The 23,020-nt window shown below is 35.5% G+C and overlaps 1 protein-coding gene across 2 annotated transcripts in view; it reads left to right on the top strand.

Annotated features, from left to right (window-relative positions):
• The window catches only part of CAMK4 (calcium/calmodulin dependent protein kinase IV), a 209,297-nt gene that overhangs the window by 55,917 nt on the left and 130,360 nt on the right, over positions 1-23,020 (top strand). For both annotated transcript variants that reach the window (XM_074204472.1, XM_074204471.1), the window contains one exon: positions 9,525-9,603. In XM_074204472.1, coding sequence (XP_074060573.1) covers positions 9,525-9,603 — 79 coding nt within the window. The remainder of the gene's footprint in view (positions 1-9,524; positions 9,604-23,020) is intronic.

Genomic DNA, 23,020 nt, shown 5'->3' with positions numbered 1-23,020 from the left:
AGAACAGGGGACCTCTACCAGAGCAAGCACTTGAAGCCCAGTCCTCAGGGCACACAGCGAGCAGCATGGCCACTACATTCCAGATCCAGGAAACATAAGCAAGCAGAGCCATAAGCAGGAGCCCCCCAGGGCATGAGCCCATTGAGCTGAGGGAGGGGAGTGAAGAGAGAGACTGCAGAGCTCTGTCCTCTGCCCCTGGAACAGGACTCTGGGGCTCTGACCACATTCAGATCCTGATCGAAGTCTAGGCCCACCCTCAATAGAACAGCAGGGCCTCCCCACCTCAGCCCTGTGGCAGAAGGGGGCACATATGGTCATTCACAGACCAGAAGAGAGGACAGAGCCTCACTTACTGAGACCCTTGTGGGAGTGTCCCAAAAGCTCAGGAAGCACCCCAAAACCAGGCCCAGGCTGGGAAAATGAGCAAGCAGAGAATAAAGAGGAATACCATTGAGAAATATTTTGCCTGTGAGCCCAAGAAGGATCAAAACACTCAGTCTGAAGATGAGGAAGCACAAGCTCCTGCATCTAAAAACTCCAAGAAAAACAGAAATTGGGCTCAGGCTATGACAGAGCTCAAAAAAGACTTTGAAAATCAAATGAGGGAGTTAGAAGAAAAAGTGGGAAAAGAAATGAGAGAGATGCAGGAAAAACATGAAAATGAAGTCAGCAGCCTAGTCAAGGAAATCCAAAAAAAATGCTGACGAAAATAGCATGCTAAAAACCAGCTTAGGTCAAATGGATAAAACAGTTCAAAAAAGTTATTGAGGAGAAGAATGCTTCAAAAAGCAAAATTGGCCAGATGGAAAAAGAGATAAGAAAACTTTCTGAGGAGAACAAATCCTTCAGACAAAGAATAGAATTCAGGGACATTGATGAATTTACCAGAAATCAGGAATCAATACTTCAAAACCAAAAAAATGAAAAATTAGAAGAAAATGTGAAATATCTCACTGAAAAAACAACTGATATGGAAAACAGACTTAGGAAAGATAATTTAAAAATTATTGGAATACCTGAAAGTCATGATCAGGAAAAGAGCCTTGACATCATTTTCAAAGAATTACTACAGGAAAATTGCCCTGATATCCTAGAAGCAGATGGAAAAAATAGAAATGGAGAGAATCCACCTATCCCCCCGAGAAAGAGATCTCAAAAAACCAACCCCTAGGAATATTATAGCCAAATTCTAGAACTCCCAAGTCAAAGAGAAAATATTACAAGCAGCCAGAAGGACGCAGTTCAAATATCGTGGAGCTGCAGTCAGGATCACACAGGACTTAGCAGCAACTACATTGGAAGCTCGTAGGGCTTGGAATATAATATAACAGAAGGCAAAAGAGCTTAGAATGCAGCCAAGAATGAACTACCCAGTGCGGCTGAATGTCCTCTTCCAGGGAAAAAGATGGATTTTCAATGAACCAGGGGAATTTCAAAGGTTCCTTTTGGAATGGCCAGAGCTGAACAGAAGGTTTGATCTTCAGATACAGGACTCAGGTGAAGCATGGAGATTGGAGGAGAGGGGGGAAATATGAGGGACTTAATGAGGATGAACTGCATGTATTCCTGCATAGAAAAATGACACTGATAATACTCATATGAACCTTCTCAGTTAATAGAGCAGGTAGAGGGAGCTTTTATAGTTGAAGCACAGGAGAAAGCTGAATTTGAAGATAAAATATGGTGTAAAAATGGAGTCAATAGGAAAAAAAGGGAAATGTCATGGGAGAAAGAAAAAGGAGAGGGGGAATAGGTCAAGATATTTCATATAATAAGTTTTTTTCTTTATTACAATGAGCTATTGCAATGATATGGAAGGGGGGAGGCAAGGGGGAACGAGGGAGCCTTTGCTCTCATCAGAGGTGGCTAGGAGAGGAAACAGCATATATACTCAATGGGGTATAGACATCTGGAGTAAGAAGGAGGGGGGAGCAGGGGGAAGGGGTGGGGATGTGAAGAAAGGAGGAGAGGATGGACCATGGTGGTTGAGTGGTCAGACATAACACATTTTCTTTTTTTACTTCTTGCAAGGGGCTGGGATTGGAAGGCCTGTCCAGGACCATAGGGCCAGGTGGATTCTGGGCCTAAGGGGTGGTATGGGGGCTCAGGGCTTCTTGGCCCCAGGACCAGGGATCTGTCTGCTGTGCCACTCAGCTACCCTACAGCAGAGTCGGAGTGAAAGGAGAGAGAAAATATAGTACATGGTAGTGGAGAAATAAGAAAGGAGGGAGTTGTGATCAGCAATGGCAATGTTGGAAAACTATGGAAGCAACTTTTGTGATGGACTTACCATAAAGAATGTAATACACCCATGATAGAGTTGTTGGTGTTGGAACAAAGACTGAAGCATATTTTTTATTATTATTATTATTTGGGGGAGGGTGCAGGGCAAATGGGGCTGGGTGGCCTGTCTGGGCCCACATAGCAGGGTGATCTTTGGGTGTCTGAGGCTAGATTTGGACTCGGGTGCTCCTGGCTCAAGGGCCAATGCTCTGTCTGCCACCCAGCCACCCTTACTATGATTACTATTTTATTTTATTTTGGGCCTTTTTTTTCTTCTTTTTGGTTTTTGCAAGGCAGTGGGGATCAGGTGGCTTGCAAGTCACATGGCTGGGTGATTGTTGGGTCTCCGGGGTTGGATGTGGGCTCAGGTGCTCGTGGCTCCAGGGCTGGTGCTTCATCCATTGAGCCACTTGGCCATACCTACAATTATTACTATTATTTTTTTATTTTAATTTTTTTCTCTCCCCTTTACTTTATCGCCCAAGCAAGTCTATATTCATGGGGGGAGGGGTATTTTGTTTACTCTTAAACAAGAATATTTTATTAATGTAAAAAAAATTTGTACAAAATGAGAATTAAAAAATAAAATAAAACAAAAAAAAAAGAATATAGAAACATTCTCCCACCTCTCCAGACCAATGGAGAGATGTAAAAACATCCCATTGATGATTAAATATACATATACACACCTAACCAATTAAGATGTCAACAGAAATATAAATCATAGGCATAGGCTTCAAAATCTAAATTTTCCAATCCCAGAAAAAAAAGTCTTCTTTCCCTTTTCTCTTAACTAATTAATCACAAAGCTTTCCAATCAATAACTATTGGAAAACCATAGTCATTGCCCAACCTCCCCTTCCCAAAACAGGAAGAAGGCATGGGGGTTTCTTGATTTCTAAAATAAAATTTTGGAGGAGTCTTGTCCTTGTAGCGAAGTCTGCATTCCATTTGAGACATAAGCTTGAGTTTTGAAATTCCAAAAAGGAAGATTTGCCTTCCCCCTCCCTCTGCAGAAGGTGGGAAGGGCAGAGAATGAGAGAAAGCATTTGAAATTACTTAAAATGTTGACAGTATAATCTGAAGTTGTTGCATTTTATAAACGGTAGTCAATACCATTACAAACTGTCCAATAACATGTGACACCTTTGTTCTCCACACAGGAAGCACAGCTAGTGTTCCATTCACAGCCTTCTGCTGCCCAAGCAATGGCTGAGTTGTGTCCAACTGTAGGCTGAAAAGTTGGCAACAAGAAGTCTCTAAAGTTGTCTGTAGGTGTTTGGATTGCTTAATTTGCATAGAGCAATCAGGCCTGCAGCCAGGGCCAAAAGGAGCAGCAAGCAGGTCCTTTGCATTGTGCTGGTATGAACTCCAGTTGAGCAAGAAGCTTCATCCCCTGGGACACTATCTCAGAGATTCTATTTCCCTTTGACTCTTCACTGTTAAATACTTAATTGTTTTCTTACTTTTGCTAGTTCCTTTTTTTCTAAAATCAGCCCCATAAGTAACAAATCTACTCGTTACTTTCTCCAGAGTCCTCTGCTCTATGGGATGTCACCTGGTTCTCTTGCTTGTATGGGCTATGTCCTTCTTCCAGACTTTACTCAGATAACACACTTTTGTGCCATATGTTGAATCCCATTTCTGGACTCCTTTATCCTTTTCCCAGGTGAAAATTGAAGGGGTGGGAGACAAGGATTACAAAGGAGACAAGAACTCCATCAAGATCTCCATTTTATTTTTCAAACAGTTCTAGTTGTTAGGAAAATCCTTTTTATATGACTTTCAAGTTACTTATCCAGGTATTAACTGAAAAAGATAAATAGCATTAAATAAACTGTCCTATCTCCTTTCAAAGGGGAGAAAATAGTTGTGATAATATTATGCATATACATACATAGACATAGACATAATACATACATGTATACACACATATATATATATATGTGTGTGTATATATATATATATGTATGTATATATATATCATCTTGCTTTGGTCCTACTGGTTTCTTAACATTTCATGAAATTTGACATTTAACATTTCCCAGGGTTCTTCAGTATCTTGAGGGGTTGTAATTTCTCTCATTTATGCCATTGTCTAGAACTCCTAACAATTTGTTTTTCCCCAATTTTAAGACTAGCCCAGTGACTAGCACCTCACTTCCATTTAACAAATAAATAGGGTTTAAGTTCATAGCTTAATTAAATTCTTACTTTACATTAGTTTCACTAAGTTCATTGCTTTTTAAGGTTTCTCTTCTTGGTTGACTCTAATATCTGATCTATAATCCTGGGTTCAAGGATCTCCATGACTTGAATATGCAGACTGAGGACTCCATACACCTAGAACTGAGAAGAACAAACAAAACCTCAAGATCATATCATAGGGTCAGTGACCTAATTGGAGGGAGGAAAGTGGCCCTCAGTCCTTCCTCCCCTTTCTGAATGGGAGGGAATGAGTCCTTTTCTGTATATGAATACTAGAATGTGACTAGGCTTACTCAGGTAGTTTTAACAACAAAGACAGTTCAGATAATGCAACCAAATGGGAAAAAGTTATTTTCATCTTGGTAGGTCAGCATAGAATGTATGTCCACATATGCACCAATTCTCTTATTTCCTAGAATTAGGTTCCAAGCACCTTCATGTGGGTGAAAGCATGCATCAAACTCCTATTACTTAACAGTTGAAGAGAAAAGCAAGCAAAGAGTTCCTGAGATGGCCAAATTATCAGAATTTTAAGAGGCAAGAAGAAATATAAATCTTATCAGAAGTGATAGAGGAAAAAAAGATTAAGAAACTAAGCAAACCTAAAAGGAATTTTGGAACCCACACTTATAAAAGGGTCATAAATCTAGAGAGACAAGAAGAAATGTCAACATGAAGTACCTAAAACCAGGAAACTAAGATGATTTGACTTGTCAGAATATTCTTATTTGCTTGATATGAAGACAGAAATTATATGGAATATAAGCAGCCCATAACTTGCAATATAGATAAATGGATGCTACTAGTTGAAATTGCCATTGGAAGGATTCAAACTACATAGTCCTTACACTAAGCTTATTCAATATCTAGAATTAAGTATTTATGAATAGGAATTGTAAAACATTATAGGGTAATAGTAGCTTTTATTGGTTGAGTTTTTATTTGGGGTTGTAATATTTAGTCAATTTAGAAAGCTAATGGGTCTAATGATAACTTTCAAAATTTTAATGGTTGGCCATTTTACTTGTTGCAGATTTGAAAATGCCAACACAATAATTAAGCAAGTAGAGCAGTTTTTCATTTTGTTCTTTTTTTAGCTTAAAGTTCATATTTTTGATGCTTGTGAAACATTATGAAATATAGTAAGTAATGTTACTGAAGAGTTTCAGAAAATTATGAGATATTTGAAAGTGAACAAACTGGCAACAAAATATGTCAGTGTATGCTATTATTATACAGGCTCATCTTTTGAGAGTTTTGTAGACTTCTGTTGCTGAGTATTGCTCAATTTGTCATCTTGAAAGAGCTTTAAATTCTTCCTTGATAATTCATCTAATCAAAAAAATTAGACAAAGAAATAGGATTTATTAGATAAGGCTTAACTTTCTAAAACAGTGAAATTCAGCTGCTCATTTTTTGTTTTCAAAATGAAGAGTAATTCTTTTTGAACTTTGAAAAAAAGCAATAGAATCCTACCTTCAATCATATATTTGGTTTTAAAAAAGCATAAAAAAAGGAACAGGTTACTAAGCCCCACAACCTCGCATTTTGGACGATTTTATTTTGGTGAAAAGAACACATTATTAAGAAATACCAAAAAAAGGTGAAATAAAAATTTTTCCTTGAAAATTTTTCCTTTTTTAGTATTTATTGTCATGTAAGATTGAATTAGGTTTAATATTTTTTCCATATATAAAAATTTATGTTGGTATTTCAATAATAATTTCAACATAATATAATGCTAATTGTCAGATTTCCCATCCAATTTAACTTTTAAAGTTTGATAAACTAATAATAAAAAGAGTGAAATTCAAATACTTATGTCATTTCTTCCAAAATCTAACTAAGTATAATTAAACTATAGTTCCTGTATACAATAGAAAATACTTTCTTAGTTATTAGCATTTACCTATAACAAATTCCAATTTCTGTCCACAAATTACTCTTTTGTGATTGGTAACTCATTGCATATTTGGTTTTTAGAGAATTATGATCACTTTTAGTTAGATAATTACTAGCTTTGGGGGACAGCCAGAGGTCATCCAGTTCAGTCTCTGGTAGGTCTGGAGAAGGTAATTTCATAATCTCTTGTTAGCCTAAATCACTTTACAGTGAAGAAATTGAATCAAGATTTCTTGTGTTGGAATTTAAGCATCCCTCCCTGCCCTTCACCCTGAAATTCTATTTTCTGTAGAAATAGGAAAGAACTGGATAGCTCCACTCCTTCAATAATATCCCTGTTACTTAAAGATTAGAGGAAGGATAGTGAATTAAGAGCTAGGTTTCAAGTCAGAAGACTTGTGTTCAGGTTTCTGTTCTGGTCCAGAATGGCAGTCTTACTCTGGGCAAATCACAGGCAGTTTTCACTATCCCCATTTAATGTTTCCTTTCTTGTCTATGGAACAGTTGAGAGGCAAGCATTGGAAATTTGAATGAACTATGTTCAAACAGGAGAGAAAAACATAGCCTTATTTTACCTGTCCAATATAGAGTCATTTATTTTAGACTATGCAATGATTTACCATTACTATAATTGTATATTATGCCACATTTTCAACATTGTTCCTTAAATTTAGTGTTCTTCAAAGTAAAAACTAGGAACTGACTAGGGGGGCCATGAACTGATCCTGATGGGGCTGTGGCCTTATTCTAAGAAGTATGTAATAATTGTTGTCTGAGAAGATGATTTGCATCCCATTTTCTTTTTGGTAGCCAATCATGTGACTGACTCCCATCCAATTTTACCTTCATCAATACTTCCTAGTTCCAATCCCTCAGCTATGTAAGATCTTTGCCTTTCTCAGCATTAATCCCTCAGAGTAGTTAAAAATCTCATCATTTCTTAGGTAGCAACAACAGAAACTGGTGCCTTTGAGAAAAATCTTCCCATTCCACTTCCAAATATACTGACTCCTGACCTCAGATTACCTTATGATCATGACCAGCTCCTGTTGAGGAGGCAGAAGGGAGGAGGAGGAGTAGGATCTATGTTCCATGGCTGGCCTTTGTCCTATTTTGGGTGCAATAGATTGAGTGTGTAGTGTAGTATAGACAGGTAAGGATGGATGGCAATCTATAGCACACATCTTTTTTTTAAAAAAAATGTAATCCTTTTAACATCCTTTTTTTCAAATTTTGATTTTTACATTCTTTCCTTCCCTCTCCCTAACATTCATTGAAAAGGCAAGTAAGTTTATATAGGTTATAAAATGTAATCATTCAAAGCACATTTCCATTTTGGTCAGGTTGTTAAGGAAATCACAGACAAAAACCCCCAAGAAAACAAAGAAAAATTATATTCAATCTGCATAAGTTCTTTCTTTGATGATGGGTGGCACCTTTCATAAGTCCTTCAGAATTGTCTTGCTGAGAATACCTAAGTCATTCATAGTAGATCATCATACAATATGCTGTTATTGCATATAAAGTTCTCCTGGTTCTGTTAGTTTCACTTTGCATCAGTTCATGTAAATCCTTTCAGGTTTTTGAGAGCATCCTGTTTATTATTTCTTTTTTTACAAGGCAATGGAAGTTAAGTGACATGCCCAAGGTCACATAGCTAGGCAATTATTACTATCTAAGCTAGGATTTGAACTCAGGTCCTCCTGACTCCAGGGCCAGTACTCTATCTATCCACTGCCCTCCTAGCTCCCTCTCTTACTTGACTTTTAAAATCCTTTTGATCTCTTCCATGACCAATTCATTATTTTAAGGCTTTGGATGTTGAAGTTATGTCTTTATTGTCTTCTTCTGTGTTTGTATTTTGATTTTCCCAAGTCCATAGTAATTTTCTAAAGTCGGGATCTTTTTCTTCAGTTTGCTCATTTTCTAGTCTCTTTTTTGACTTTTAACTCTAAGCTAATGAGGCTTCTTGAATGCAGGGCACTGTCTCTAGCTTCAGGTTTATGTTGTTGGAAGGAATTCTAGGGTACTATAAGTTTCTTCTAAGGTGGTATGTATGTGTTTGCTACTCTCCTGTACTGTACATTGGTCTTGAGTGACCACAAGAGCTTTTTTCCACCTCAGAACTGTGACTAGGGTCCCTGCTCTCCAGTAAGCACAAGTTCTAGTGTGCTAGCACTCCTCCTTACCCTGGGACCAAGATTCAGGATTGTTACAAGTATACCCAATGCAACAGTGTCTTGCCTTCTCCCCCTTACCAGCAAAGGGACCCCTGCCATGTCTTTCTGACCAGTTTTCTGACCCCCTTACTGTCTTTGAACTGAGAAGTCCAGAAACTACCCCCTGCAAGCCACTGATTCAATATCCCTCAAGGTCTGCTCCTGGTTTGCTGGAAACTCAGTTTGTCTGTACTTCACTCTTACCCCAGTGTAACAGACCTTTCCTTCCAACCTTCTTTTATATCTTTGAGTGGAAAATTGTTAACCTCATCTTTTGGGGGAATTCTTCTCATATAAAATTTTTGGGGGGCCATTATTTAAAGATATTTGGAGGGGTTTGCTTCTGTACCACACATCTAATATTATTTTTCTGATGATGGACAGCACCTTTCATAAGCACCTTTCAATCTTTCCCCAAATTTCCATACTACTATTGAAGAAATCATCTTTCTAGTCACCAAGATTCACACATGGTTTTCTTAGACTTTTATTCTCTCTGAATTTAAATAATTAAATCAATTGACAAATCTTGTTTTTCTGTCTTCATGCATAGTCTTATTGGCTTCCCTGTCCCAAATTACTTTTCTTTCCAATGCATTTTCCACATGGTGGCCAAAATGATTATCCTAAAGCTAGGGTCTAATTGGCTCTAGAATAAAATATCACATTCATTTTTTAGTACATCTTATATAATGAATATAATTATTATCAAGGTATATATATATATATATATAAAACACAAACAATTATTATCAAGGTGTATATATATATATATATATATATATGTTACACAAATAAGTAATACACATATTGGGAATATGTGTTCAAATTTCTTTTTTTATTGATAATGTACACTATCAAAAAGTTCACATTTGTTTGTATTTTTCTGTTTATCCTTCTTCTCTCCTTAAGGGGTGCTACATCAGTTGTATACAGATGTGTCCAGAAGGGGACACAGAAGCCTTTTGCTCTCAAAGTGCTAAAGAAAACAGTAAGTATATTTAATTATATATCTGCATTTCCAAGAGACTAAAGGGACTAAAGGATTCTGGGGTGTGGACTCAAAAAAATCATGGAAAAAGAAAATCTTATTTCTGATTGACTAAATATTGGTCATGTTAAAACACAATGAAAATTTTTTTCTGAAAGGAATTTCATGAATCTTTGAAAGGAATTTATGATCTTATGGCTATTTTGATTAAAATAATGTTCATATTTTTGGGGTACATAAAAAGTAGCTTTGTCTTTTTAGTATAGGATGGGCTTATCAGGGCTTCATTCTCAGAATATGTACATTATGTTCTGCCTGCTGCCAAAGCACATGAGGAGGCTTGGGGTGCCTGCTCCTGAAATTTCATGATGACATATTATCTAATATCCATATGACAAAGAAATGGATTTTTAATTTAATTATTGAATTTGGAAGTAGGAGTGCATGCAGTATAATCTGATCAGGACAACGTGATCATTTTTTCCACCTTCTTTTGGATTTCATCCAGAAAAAAGGAAATTGAGCTGTTCCACCAAAGTCTTTTGTATCTTTATTCTGTCCTGACGTAGTAGTCAATCAAAAAGGTCCTTTCCCCACCACAGGACCAGTCAGGGAAACAGTTTCAGAATATTTGTGCAATTTTCAGAATTCATGAGGGTTGGTCTGTTATTGGGCAGCCCCCATTATACTTAATAGTTATGATCCTGAAAAGTTATATGTGAAAGGGTAAGGGCAGCCTAGATCAACCTAAGAAAGTGATAAGATGTTACATGTTGCAAGATACAACACTCATACAAATACACACACATACTTGAAACAGATAATATATCTCAATCAAAAAATCAACAATGTAACACATTAGACTAAATGTGAAATCTTTGAAAACCATTGAATGAACTAAAGTGACATTGTACAGGTTTGGTTTGAGGAAATTTGGTTATGCCCTGAGGGTCACTCATAAAATACTGAGCCCATTCTAGAACTAAGACAAGGATATTTAAGCCGAGAGAGAGAGAGAGAGAGAGAGAGAGAGAGAGAGAGAGAGAGAGAGAGAGAGAGAGTGTAAACAGGACCTGGATCTCAGCTTTTGGTTTCCTTATTCCTCCCTTTGCCAGGAGAGTATCTTGTAAACCTCAGAGTATCATAGAATGTAGATTTTTCTTTTTTTTTTTTTTAAAATTAGGGGCAGCTAGGTGGCATAGTGGATAGAGCATGGACCCTGGAATCAAGAGAACCTGAGTTCAAATACAGTATCAGATACTTAATAATTACCTAGCTGTGTGATGTTGGGCAAGTCATTTAATCCCATTGCCTTGCAAAAATCAAAAAGAGAGAGAGAGAGAGAAACAGAGTGGAGTATATATGAGGGACAGAACTGTGAGTCAAAAAAATTATTTATTTAAAATTTTTGGTATAAATCAAGTATTCCATTACATAGTATAATAAAGCAGATGATTGCACATGAAACTGCAAATTTGCTATGTACAACTTGCAATTCCTTTTAAATATGCAACAAAATTAACATTAAATTTCTTTTTTAAATGTTCTTCCCTTCCCCCATTCCACCCACTCTAGAGACAGTCATCATTAGATACAAATAGGTCTATTTTTGTAAAATTTTTCTATACTTATTCCCATATATTAATTCTTTCTCTTGATACAAATAGCATCTTTTTTCCATATTTCCCTTTCAGTTAATTTGGATGATTATAATAGTCAAAATAACATATATTCAGTCATTAAAACAATACTGCTGTTATTATATAGTGTCCTCTTGATTCTGCTCATTTTGCTCTTCATTATTTTGTGCTAGTCTTTCCATGTTTTTCTAAGATCATCTAGTTCATCATTTCTTATAGCTCCACAGTATTCTATCACAATCATATACCACAACCTATTCAGCCATTCCCAATTATTGGAATCTCTTCAATTTCCAGTTCATTGTCACCTTATAGAAACTTACTATATAGATTTTAGAGCATATAGGTTCTTTTCCTATTTCCCAAATGCTCTTTGTAAATAGACCTAGAAATAGTAGATTTTTCCAGAACAGCTAATACAGTGTCTAAATTGGGAGTCAAGAATAAATTTGACTTGATAAGAGAAGTTAGTTTAAAGATTCTATAATGAAGTAGTATTAGCAGAGACTAGTCAAGTTATCAAAATGGAGGAACTAGTGTAGTTTAGTTCCCTCAACTAAAATATTTGAACAAAAATTTCAGAAGAGTTCCAGATCAAGTAGTGCCCAAACATCTAAGTAGAAACCACAGTGGGCCATCTTTCACAATTCATTCCAAAAAAAGGGATTAAGATAAGTCTAATGGAACAAAGTAGAACAGAATCACAAAGCTATAATAAGGAATAAATCAGGACACACTATTTCCTTTCAGAGAAAAGATGGGGGTCTTAGACCTATGTGCCATATGAAGAAGTTTACAAATCTGTCTCTTTTATCCAGGAAAGGTTATCTTAGCTACTGAGCCCAGGGACCAACTCCTATTGCTCTATTCCAAGAGACTAAGAGCCCAGTGTCTAGAGTAGAAGAGGGTCAATGTGCTTTCATTCTAACACAGAGAGGTGTTCTTGCCTCAGACCCATACAAAAACATAGTGGTGCTGTTCTGACTTCTGCAGCAGGATGGCACATAAGACAGGCCAAGACAAGCAAGGATCATACAGGGTTACAGAACAGGAGAGTCTGATCTAATAGACAGAGCAAAGGTCCACATGTGAGAGGTAAAACTAGAAGAATGAATTAAGGAGAGTTATGAAGATTCTAGGGATATCTAGGACAGAAACCTAGAAAAGAGTAATTCCAAAATGCAAAAAAAGAAACCAAAATCTCAAAAAACACAGTTTTTTTTTTCAAAACATCTAGAAGTCCTAAAAGAAATGACATAGGAATCTAAAATGATTTTCCAATTGAAATGAAAACATTTGAAGAAATAATTGGAAAAGAAATGAGATATATGAAGGAGAGTTTTAAAAAGAGAATTAACATCTCGGCATAAGAGACATAAAACCTTATACCAAGTAACATTCCATGAAATTTGGTAAGAGCCAAACAGAAGTAAATGTTTCTATAAAAAATAAGAAATTTTGGGGTGGCTAGGTGGCTCAGTGGATAGAGCACTGGCCCTGGAGTCAGGAGTACCTGAGTTCAAATGTGGCCTCAGACACTTAATAATTACCTAGCTGTGTGGCCTTGGGCAAGCCACTTAACCCCATTTGCCATGCAAAAAATCCTAAAAAAGAAAATAAGAAATTTTTAAAATAAAGTTAAAAAATTTTTAAATGAAGAAAATATATAATTGACCTGGAAAATAGATCAAGGTGATTTAAGAATGGTTGGAGGAGCAGCTAGGTGGCACAGTGGAGAGAGCACTGGCTCTGGAGTCAGGAGGACCTGAGTTCAAATGCGGCCTCAGGCACTTAATAATTACCTATAGCTATGTGACCTTGGGTAAGTCACTTAATGGAGGAGGAGGAGGAGGAGGAGGGTTGGACTACCAGAAAGCTAAGGCAAAATAATTGGCTTGATATATTTCAATCAAAGAGAACTACACATATCTATTAAAAATGAGGGATAAGGATAAAGTTGAGAGGGAGGCAAAGCGAAAATACAATATATCTGTCTTCTCCTGAAGGAAAAAAAAACTAAAATTAAAACTACCAGAAATATCATAATCAAAATCAAGAGCTTTCAGGCCAAAGAAAAACACTTCAAGCTACCAGAAAATATTTAAGAATTCATACAAAATTTAGCAGCTACCACTTTAAAGGGGAGAAAAGCAAGGACTGTTCCAAAAGCTAAAGATATAGGCTTATAATGAGAAATAACTTACCCAGAAATATTGACTATAATTCTTTAGGGGAAAAAATAGGCCTTAAGTGAAATATAGAACTTTCAGGTATTCCTAATGAAAAGATCAGAGTTTATTGTGGTTGTCAATCAGTCATATTCTAATCTTAATGAGCCCATGTACAGTAGAATGCCAGCCCTTCTATATTCCATTATTTCCTTAGTTCTATCCAAGCTATGTTCATTGCTTTCATGATACTACCTATCCATATCATTCTCTGACATCCTCTTCTCCTTTTGTCTTCAACCTTTTCTAACAACAGAATCTTTTCTAATGAGTTTGTCTTAATATGTGACAAAAGTATTTAACCTTGGGCAGCTAGGTGGCATAGTGGATAAAGCACCGGCCTTGGAGTCAGGAGTACCTGGGTTCAAATCCAGCCTCAGACACTTAATAATTGCCTAGCTGTGTGGCCTTGGGCAAGCCACTTAAACCCAGCTGCCTTACAAAAAAAAAAAGGTATTTAACCTTAATCTTCAATATTTGACCTTCCAATGAATCATCATAATTGTTATTTAAATATTGACTGATTTCATCTCCTTGAAGTCCAAGGAACTTTAGCAAGAACTTTAGTCTTCTTTAGCATTGCAGTTCAAGAACAAATTCTGTGATGCTCAGTTTCCTTATAGTCCAGCTCTCGTAACTATACATTGTTCCTGGAAAAGCCCCAGTTTTGACTATACAGTTCTTTGTTGACAAGGTCATGCCTCTGCATTTTAGTATGCTGTCCAGATTTTCCAAAACTTTCCATCCAAGGAACAAGTATTTTCTAATTTCATGGATGAATTCACCATCTGCAGTGATCTTTGAGCCCAAGAATAAAAAATCTGACATTACTCACATTTTTTTCTCATTCTATTTGCCAGGAAGTGATGAGACCAGTTGTCAGTTGTCATGATCTTAATTTTTTTTTATATTAACTTCAAACCAACTTTTACAGTCTCCTCTTTCACTTTCATAGAGGTTTCTTAATTCTCTTTCATTTTGTGCCATCAGAGTGGCATCGTCTGCATATCTGAGACTGTTTCCCCCAGGAATCTTAATTCCAGTTTTTGATTTATGCAGCCTGGCATCTTGCATGATATACTCTGTGTATAAGTTAAATACATAAGGCAATGATGTATAGCTTTTACTGTATTCCTTTCCAATCTTAAATTAATCAGCTGTTTAATGTTCAGTTCCTACTGTTGTTTCTTGACCCCTGTTGTTGGGTACTCAGAGTCAACAAACTAGCCTTGGATGTTGCTGAAGATAAAACTTTTAAATTAACTTCAGTTTTCTCTATTTTTTCTATATTCTTTACTCCCTTATACTAAAACAATAAACCTGTTACCTCTCAAGGAAAGGAGAGAGTGTAAGAGGGGTATATTATTTGTGTATTGGGAAAGTCACTCCCTAAAACCTACTAGAATATATCAGAATTTGTAAAAACAAACATTAAAACCACATTTTCATCATAATTTGGGAGAAATGTATGGTAAACAGATTTCCATTCAGTTAACAAATTTAGCTTCTAACGTCCAATGCTATAAATTTCTACATGGTAGAAAATAATTTCCCTTATCTTATTCTTTGTTTCTTTGCATTTCCAAACTAAATTAAGAATATAAAAATGAGATCCTATCTTTTTGAAATCTGGAAAAAAGTTCCCAGTTTTTTCTATCTGTTCTTAAAACTTATCATAGTGAAAGTGGAAGTTGTTGCTAAGTGTGAAAAGTTTGACATCAGAATAGCCCTAGTTAGAGATAGTTGATTTGAATATGAAACGTCAACAGTTAATTTAATTTTACACAACACTTCAATTCTTAACATCCTCCCTTGTATCAAGGATTGTCTGCTTTTAGAAATTACCCTGGTCCAGACATTTTCACAAAGATGTCAAAACTAAGTTTCAGACAGACTGAATTCTTTAAAAGAATTTTTTTTTAACTAGCCAGGAGATACCCCAGAGAGATAGCTCTAGAAAAGGAGTAGATTGGATCAGGAAAAAATCTACATTCTGAATCTACAAGCACATAAGGTGACAATATAGATTTTGTTGTATTCCTTTTCCAATCTTAAACTAATCAGTCATTTTATGTTCAGTTCTTACTGTTGAGTTTTGACCCCTATGTGGGTGTCTCAGAGAAAAGAAATTAGCCTTAGATGTTGCTGAAGATAAAACTTTTAAATTAGCTTCAGTTTTCTTTATTTTCTTTATATCCTTTCCTTACCAGAATTGAATCACCAGAAACTAAGAGATCCAGAAATGATTATTGACTTCTCAAGGCAGAACTGAGATATCAGATGTATATAGTTAGTAGTGATCTTACCCAAGTTTATATTATGTTTTTATCCGACTACTTAGAAACTTGGACAGGAAGGGCATACAAGACAGTATAAATGACAACCAGACAGATCTTTTGCTTTTTTTCCCTCCATGAGAAATAAAGTAAAGGTGCATAATTTTAGTCCCAGATCAAATATGCACCTAGAAAAAGATAATACCCTCCAGTTTAAAAATTTTAACTTTCAGCTAAGCCCTGATTTTGAATTCTGAATCACAGCATAATGCTACTCACTATATCAATGCTGCTGTCTGACCAATCTCTCAGAGTTCCATGGTTTCTATCTAATTGGTTATTCAGATGCAAGAGATAGACAATATAGATAAATACTTTTAAAATGTCCTGTCTCATCAATTTCCTAGTTAGTATTTCAGTTTCATTGGTCAATCCATTTTTTCTTCTCATAAATCTCCCTTGGTAAAATCTACCTTATGGGTGTCAGATAGTTATTGAACTGAAAAAATTCAACTTTGATCTGACCTATACTGTTCCATTTGGAGATGCCAGTAATTGAAGATCCATTGATTAGGTATTGCTATAAATCATACAATCAGTGACACAAAGATGGAGGTGGGGAGGAAACCTCAATTTGTTATATTCATAAAGCAGGTGTCAGTGTATTCAAAAGTTAGTGACCCCTAAACATCAGGTTTCACATAGGTTTTGGTTACATAAGCAGGATGTAAATTATTTCTTAATATTTTTTGAGATCAGTACTTTCTCTGTGTGATTTTGCAGAGATGAGAAAAAAAAGCAAATATAGTGGAGGATCACATTTTTTAGCTGATAGAGCCCTGATGCTCACATCTTTATCCTTAAAGGATTTTTAAATCCTCCCTAGAGGATACTGAGTTCTAAGATTCATAGCAAATCATCATGAGAGGCAGCATGACTTAATAGGGAGAGAGTCCTAGAATCAGAAAAAACTCAGAATGAAGTCCCATCTTTGACTATATTGACAATGCAACCCTGGGTGAATAATTTACCATTCGGTGTCCTAGGCTACTCCAAGAATATAAGCTACAGACCAGTTTGCATTCTTCACCAAAGAGAATTTCCCTAAACTAAAGAAATCAAAGATCTGCACCAATCCCCACTCACTCTCCAAAAATTAATAGTCATGCTAAGGTCAATGATAGCCAATATTTTTGAATTAATAACAAATTAATATTGCTTAGTACATCATGTGATTTTTATCACATTTTGCTGTTGTTGTTATGTCTAGTCATTTATCAACCTTCATAACCTCATTTGAGGTTTTCTTAGTAAAGATGCTCTAGTGGTTTGCCATTTATCTCTCTAATGGAAGTTAAGTGACTTGCCCAGGTTGACATGGCAAGGAAGTATCTTAGGCTGGATTTGCGCTTGGGTCATCCTGACTCCAGGCCTAGGGCTCTATCAATGAGCCATCTGCTGCCTCAACCCATAACATAACCCTTAAGAGAGAGAGAGAGAGAGAGAGAGAGAGAGAGAGAGAGAGAGAGAGCACATTGGAACTTTATCTGGGAGATCGTTATCTTCCATCCTGAATCTGGCTATCATTACTGTGAATATATAATTAGTTTCCTGTCTAGGGTTTGGACATATTGGCTTTGAAAACTCAGTGCGTTAGACCATAGTTGGTAGACAATAGGTAGGATTAAGGCAGAACCTTTTTCCTTGGAACACACAAAGTGAGAACCCTCTTGAATTCAAAAGAATTTATCTGGAACATATAAGATATGTAAGATCTTACTGTTATCATTTTCCTCAGTCTTTACCCTTTCTTGTTCATTTATTTACTTTCCTCATGTTTTAGATACAACAGGCGTATATCAACCAGGCACATTATCAGATTTTGTAACAAAATATTTCTTTCTACTACTCATTTTGTATTTTTGTAAGGTAAGAACAGACCTTCTTTTTGGTAGTATTAAAAATTCCATGTGCTAAGGAGGGGGAAAGAGTTTGAAATAATATGTTTTTTGCTGATTGGGAGAAAATAAATATAGTTAGACTTCCACTTTGTATTCTCCATAAAGCCTGTGCTGGAGAGTCAGATTTTCACCTTGGTCTCTGAAAGGGATATTTATCTTTAAATAAATCCATTTGTGGTACATATACAAGTTAAAAACTGCTAACTTGTTCAGACCTTGAAAAAAAAAACAACTTCTTAACTCTTGGAGAGAGAAAAGATTCATTCAAGCAACCATTGATACTATAAAATAAAATACCAAAAAAGACAGTGTAGTTTGAATGTTTAGGGAGTATATGAGCAATCAGATGAGTCTCTATTAACTTTGGACTCTTGGAATTGGAAAAATCAGCTACCCCATTTCCTATATACAAGGAACAAGGATAAAGGAGAACCTCATGGAATAATGATATGATATCATCAGCAATCTAGAAAAAGAAGGTGGGGTGGTCCCATGAAAAAAGATAAAGGGTAAACCATGATAGCCTAAATGCTCTAAAAATATTCTCATATAATTAAAAAAAAAAGAAAAACCTCCAGTACATTGGGTAGACAACTTATGAGAGGACATAGGCAAGAGACATACAAAGGACAGGTCTGACTAGATTGTGATTTATATGTCAGAGGCAATGTCCAAAATGATGAGAACATAGATATGTTTAAGGATTTGAGTATTTAATTTTTTACTCTTTTTTTCCCTTTTCAGTCATTTTTAGTCATGTCTGACTCTTCATGACTTCATTTTGGGTTTTCTTGGTAAAGATACTAGAATTATTTGTCATTTCCTTCTCTAAGTCATTTTAAAGATGAGAAAACTGAAGTAAAAAGAACTAAATGGCTTGCACAGTCACACAGCTAGTTAATATCTGAGGCCAGATTTAAATTCAGGGAAATGAATCTTTCTAATTCCAGATCTGGCATTTTCCTGTGCCTCCTACTTTATTAACTTATTATTAAATGGTTTATTAATTACTTATTATGTGCCCTCAGGCACATAATAAGACACAAAGGATTAAAATATTTCTTGCACTATAGAAATTTACATTCTGGGCGGCTAGGTGGCATAGTGGATAAAGCACTGGCCCTGGAGTCAGGAGTACCTGGGTTCAAACCCAGTCTCAGACACTTAATGACCTAGCCATGTGGCCTTGGGCAAGCCACTCAACCCCATTTGCCTTGCAAAAACAAAACCAAAAAAAAAAAAAGAAATTTACATTCTAATAGAGACAACATATAAATAATTAAGTATATAGAAGATATAAATGAAGCAAATGGAAACAATATATATACTTGAAATCTTTTCTTCAGGAATATGTACCGATATGTTCTTGATGATTTGTAAAAGATAGGATTCTAAATCTAAAAGCAAAATTCATAGAGAAGGTCAATTAAGTTATTATTTTGTTAAAATAATTCCTTTGAAATTTCCACCAATTTAGAGGAACATACCCAATTGACTTCAGAGGTGAAACTGGGGGAAATGGTTGGAACAAATATGTAAGGGTATATAAAGCAAAACTTTTTAGGGGTGGCTAGGTGGTGCAGTGGATAGAGCACTGGCCCTGGAGTCAGGAATACCTGAGTTCAAATCCAACCTCAGACACTTAATAATTACCTAGCTGTGTGGCCTTGGGCAAGCCACTTAACCCCATTGCCTTGCAAAAAAAAAACCTAAAAAAACCTTTTTCAATATTCTAGCTAATAAAAAAATGTAATTGATCATATGATGCAGTGAGTTTTCTATCACTGAAAATTCTGAAGCTGAGAATGAAGATTGAAGTGTGTTGTGGGAGGGAATTATTTGCTGGAAAGAAATCAAACTAGATAATGTTCTCTGAGGCTTCTTCTATCTCTAGATTATTGTGAGAAGTAGTATGATATGGTGGAAGAAGCACTGTACTTTAAATCAGGGAAGATGGATTTTGAACTTAGTTGCAACACAACTCTTGCTATGTGATTTTGGTGAAACCATATAATCCAAATTTTCTTCAGTTTTCTCATCTGTAAGAAGAGTACAATATTTGTACTAATTCAACAGATTGTAATGAAGAAATTTTTTTTATATCTCAAAGTACTCTCTAGATATAGATTATTCTTAATTTATGGCATCTAATCTTAAATTCTTAAAGTGTTTTAAGTATCAGATCATGGCTGTTTCATTCATATGGAGACTAAGTACCTTTTATTTATGTCTTCATCATTTCCTCCATCAGGGATTTACTATATTTTTATTTGAGGTTGTGTTTACCCTAATCACCAGGTTGGTAAATCAAGGAAAACAGAAACCAGACCTTTAAAAAAAAAAGTACTCTAATTCAAAATCTGTATGATGATCATTTCTTTTATGCTGGCAATCAGTCCTGTATTTTTCTCAGAAAAATAAAACTTAAGTGGAAAATTAAAGGTTGTTTCTTGTTGCAGTGATATTCAATGCTGAATGAAAAACTCTGCCATGTGGGCAATAAAAGAGTAGTTCTGTGTTCCCACTGCTGAATGTTGATCTATCCTATTTAGTCAGACCTCATAAAAATTCAAGAATGTATTCCGAACTGCAAATAACAAAACAGCAAGAAAATATACTTTCAAAGTTTTAAGTGTTTATAAGTATCATTTAGTACTGGCAGTACACTACCATATCTGCTAACTCTTTAAGATTACTATGTAAAGGCAGATTTTTTTCTTCATACTTCTCTGTCACGATATCTTGACAAAGCCTCACTTTTATATTCTTCCAGACACTACTTATGGTGACATTAAGAAGTCAGTGGTAAAAAAAAAAAGACTTCAGAAATAGATCAGTGAACTTTGATTATTTGCTTATTAAAAATCAGGGAAATATTGCAAGGTTTTCTTTGAAATTTTTTCATTGAAGTTCATTGGTAGACTCCTCTCTGTTCAGATGATCATCCAGAAATAAACTCTGAAATCTGATTTAATAGAATAATAAGATTTAGACCTGAATGGAAATTTAGAGATCATGGAGTGCATAGCATTTGTTTTACAATAGAGAAACTAAGATCTAAGATTGTTGCATGACTTGCCCAAAGTGTGACAGAGATGAAATTCGAACCCTGATCTTCTTACTCTAGATCTAGTTTCATTGGTATACATTTTTGACATTCTATTTCTGAAAATTAAATAAAAAGTAAGGGTCCAACCAAAAAAGAAACACCGTTATCATTTGTTAGAAGGTGATAGTCATTTTTTGTTCATAAGCATTGAGAAGACTTAGGTTGAAACTGCAATTCAGCCCCATATTAGCTGTGTCATTTTTAGGGGATTTCTTTCAATTCTCTGGGTCTCTCATCTGTGGAATTAGGGAATTAGATCGAAACATAAATTCTTAATGTGAGGCAAAATTCTAAAGGGGTCCAAGTATAGATTTCTGGGGGTCAATAAATTTGAATGGAAAAATTTATGATAACTATAAAAATTTATGATAACTATAAAAATTATAAAATTTTGATAACTTCAAAATGGTTTTCTTTTATAATTCTATAATTTTATTCACTGAAAAGCACCATTCTGAGAAAGGATTCATAGACTAATAAGGGATTCATGACACAAAAAATGATAAGAAATTCTGAACTTTAAGGTCCCTTTCAGCTCTAGATTTATGATCCTATGGCTTTTCAACACAACATAATTGATACTCTTCTGTAGTCACAAGAGAGTAAACATATGGAAAAAACTCTTCAAAGTTTTGACATAGCCATGACATTTTTCTCAGTAATGCCTTTCATCAGAAATCTTTCTTTTTCATTAAATGTTTATTTCCTCCCTGTAGTTCTTCTGGGTAAGGTTTACTTGGTAATGCTGGGTAAGTTATTCAAGGCAGCATGCTTATCTGTGTCCTTTGCTTTCTGTAATATTATGTTCCAAACTCTTTACTTCTTTAAAGATTAACCATGTTTGATGCTTGGTACTTGAATTCTTGCTTTTCAGGTACAAGAAGTATTTTTTAGTTTGACTTAGAATTCTAGATTTTGGCTAAAATGGTCTTGAGTTTTCTTTTAGGAAATTACTGGTACCTCACTTTTTTACCCTTTTGTTTTTAAGGGATCTGGATAGTTTTCCTTTTTTCCTTTTCTTTCTTCTTTTTTTTTGTCATGGCTTTTAGTAATTCTTAAGATTTTCTCCTTGACCTGTTTTCTAGGTCAGTTTTTTTTGCTATGAGATACTTGCATTTTCTTCATTTTTTAGTCCTTTTTAGTTTTAATATTTCTGAATGTCTCATGGAGTCATTGACTTAAATTTGGTCAATTTTAATTTTTCATGTATCTACTTGAGCACACTTTTGAAACTCATGCACCAAACTATAAATTTCCTTTCCATTCCTTTCTTCCATAATTCTTATTTGTTTTCATTTTTTCCTCTAGTGCTCTCATCTCAATTATTAAAAAAAAAGTTCTTTTGCTTCATTCTTGCAGGAATCCTGGGTGAATATGTGATCAATCTTTGTTTTCCTTTGAGGCTTTGCTTGGTTGTTTTGGAATAATTTTTTTTCTTTAGGGTTTGTGTTTTGAGTATCCCTATCTCTATTTTATGGTGGGATTCTTTTTGTTGTTATTGGTCCTACTTCCTGATTTCAGACCTGGTATTAGGGTTAGACTCTGCACACTTCTAGAGGGAAGGTCTGGGCTAGTGTTGTTGTTTTCTTGGATATTGAGTTTTGTCCTAGGATCTCAGGACATCTCAGGTTTGGAACCTGAAAACTTTGAGTATTCCGAAGTGGTCTGAACCAGGACTAAATATAATTTCTTTCTCCCTGGTCTGACTTGATATTTGGGTGTGAGCATTACTAGATTGCTGCTAGATTCAACCGCCATCATTCAGCTAGAGAACTGGTGCAGAATGATAGAAATGTTGCTCACTTTGATCTGGGATTTCTGTCCTTGTGGTCCTTCATGTTTCAGACTAGGCTGGAAACTGAAACAGACCATATTCTACTCTTTAGACCTGAGAAACACAAGTGCTACTCGTTTCGGAACTTATTTCTTGATAGTAGCACAGTTCACAAGCTGTGGACACTCCTTGCCCTGGAATAGCTCCCATAGGTGCAGTTCCCAAGTTCAATTGTCCAGAGATCTCTGACTGGGAACTGGATAGTGAATGATAAAGCTTCCAGTTGGCATCTTTCTGCACTCTGTGCCATTTAGATAACATCCATAGAGTATGCTATTTTTTCCTCTTAGTGAGATTAAATAATGAAAAGTATCAAATCTTTAGTATTTTAAGATGAAAATCAGTGAATGCATTCTGGCATTCTTTCAA

The sequence above is a fragment of the Macrotis lagotis genome, chromosome X, assembly GCF_037893015.1.
Source record: "Macrotis lagotis isolate mMagLag1 chromosome X, bilby.v1.9.chrom.fasta, whole genome shotgun sequence".
Classification (NCBI taxonomy): domain Eukaryota; kingdom Metazoa; phylum Chordata; class Mammalia; order Peramelemorphia; family Peramelidae; genus Macrotis; species Macrotis lagotis.
Note: the sequence above shows the minus strand (reverse complement) of the source record. Positions and strands in the feature narration are given on the sequence as shown.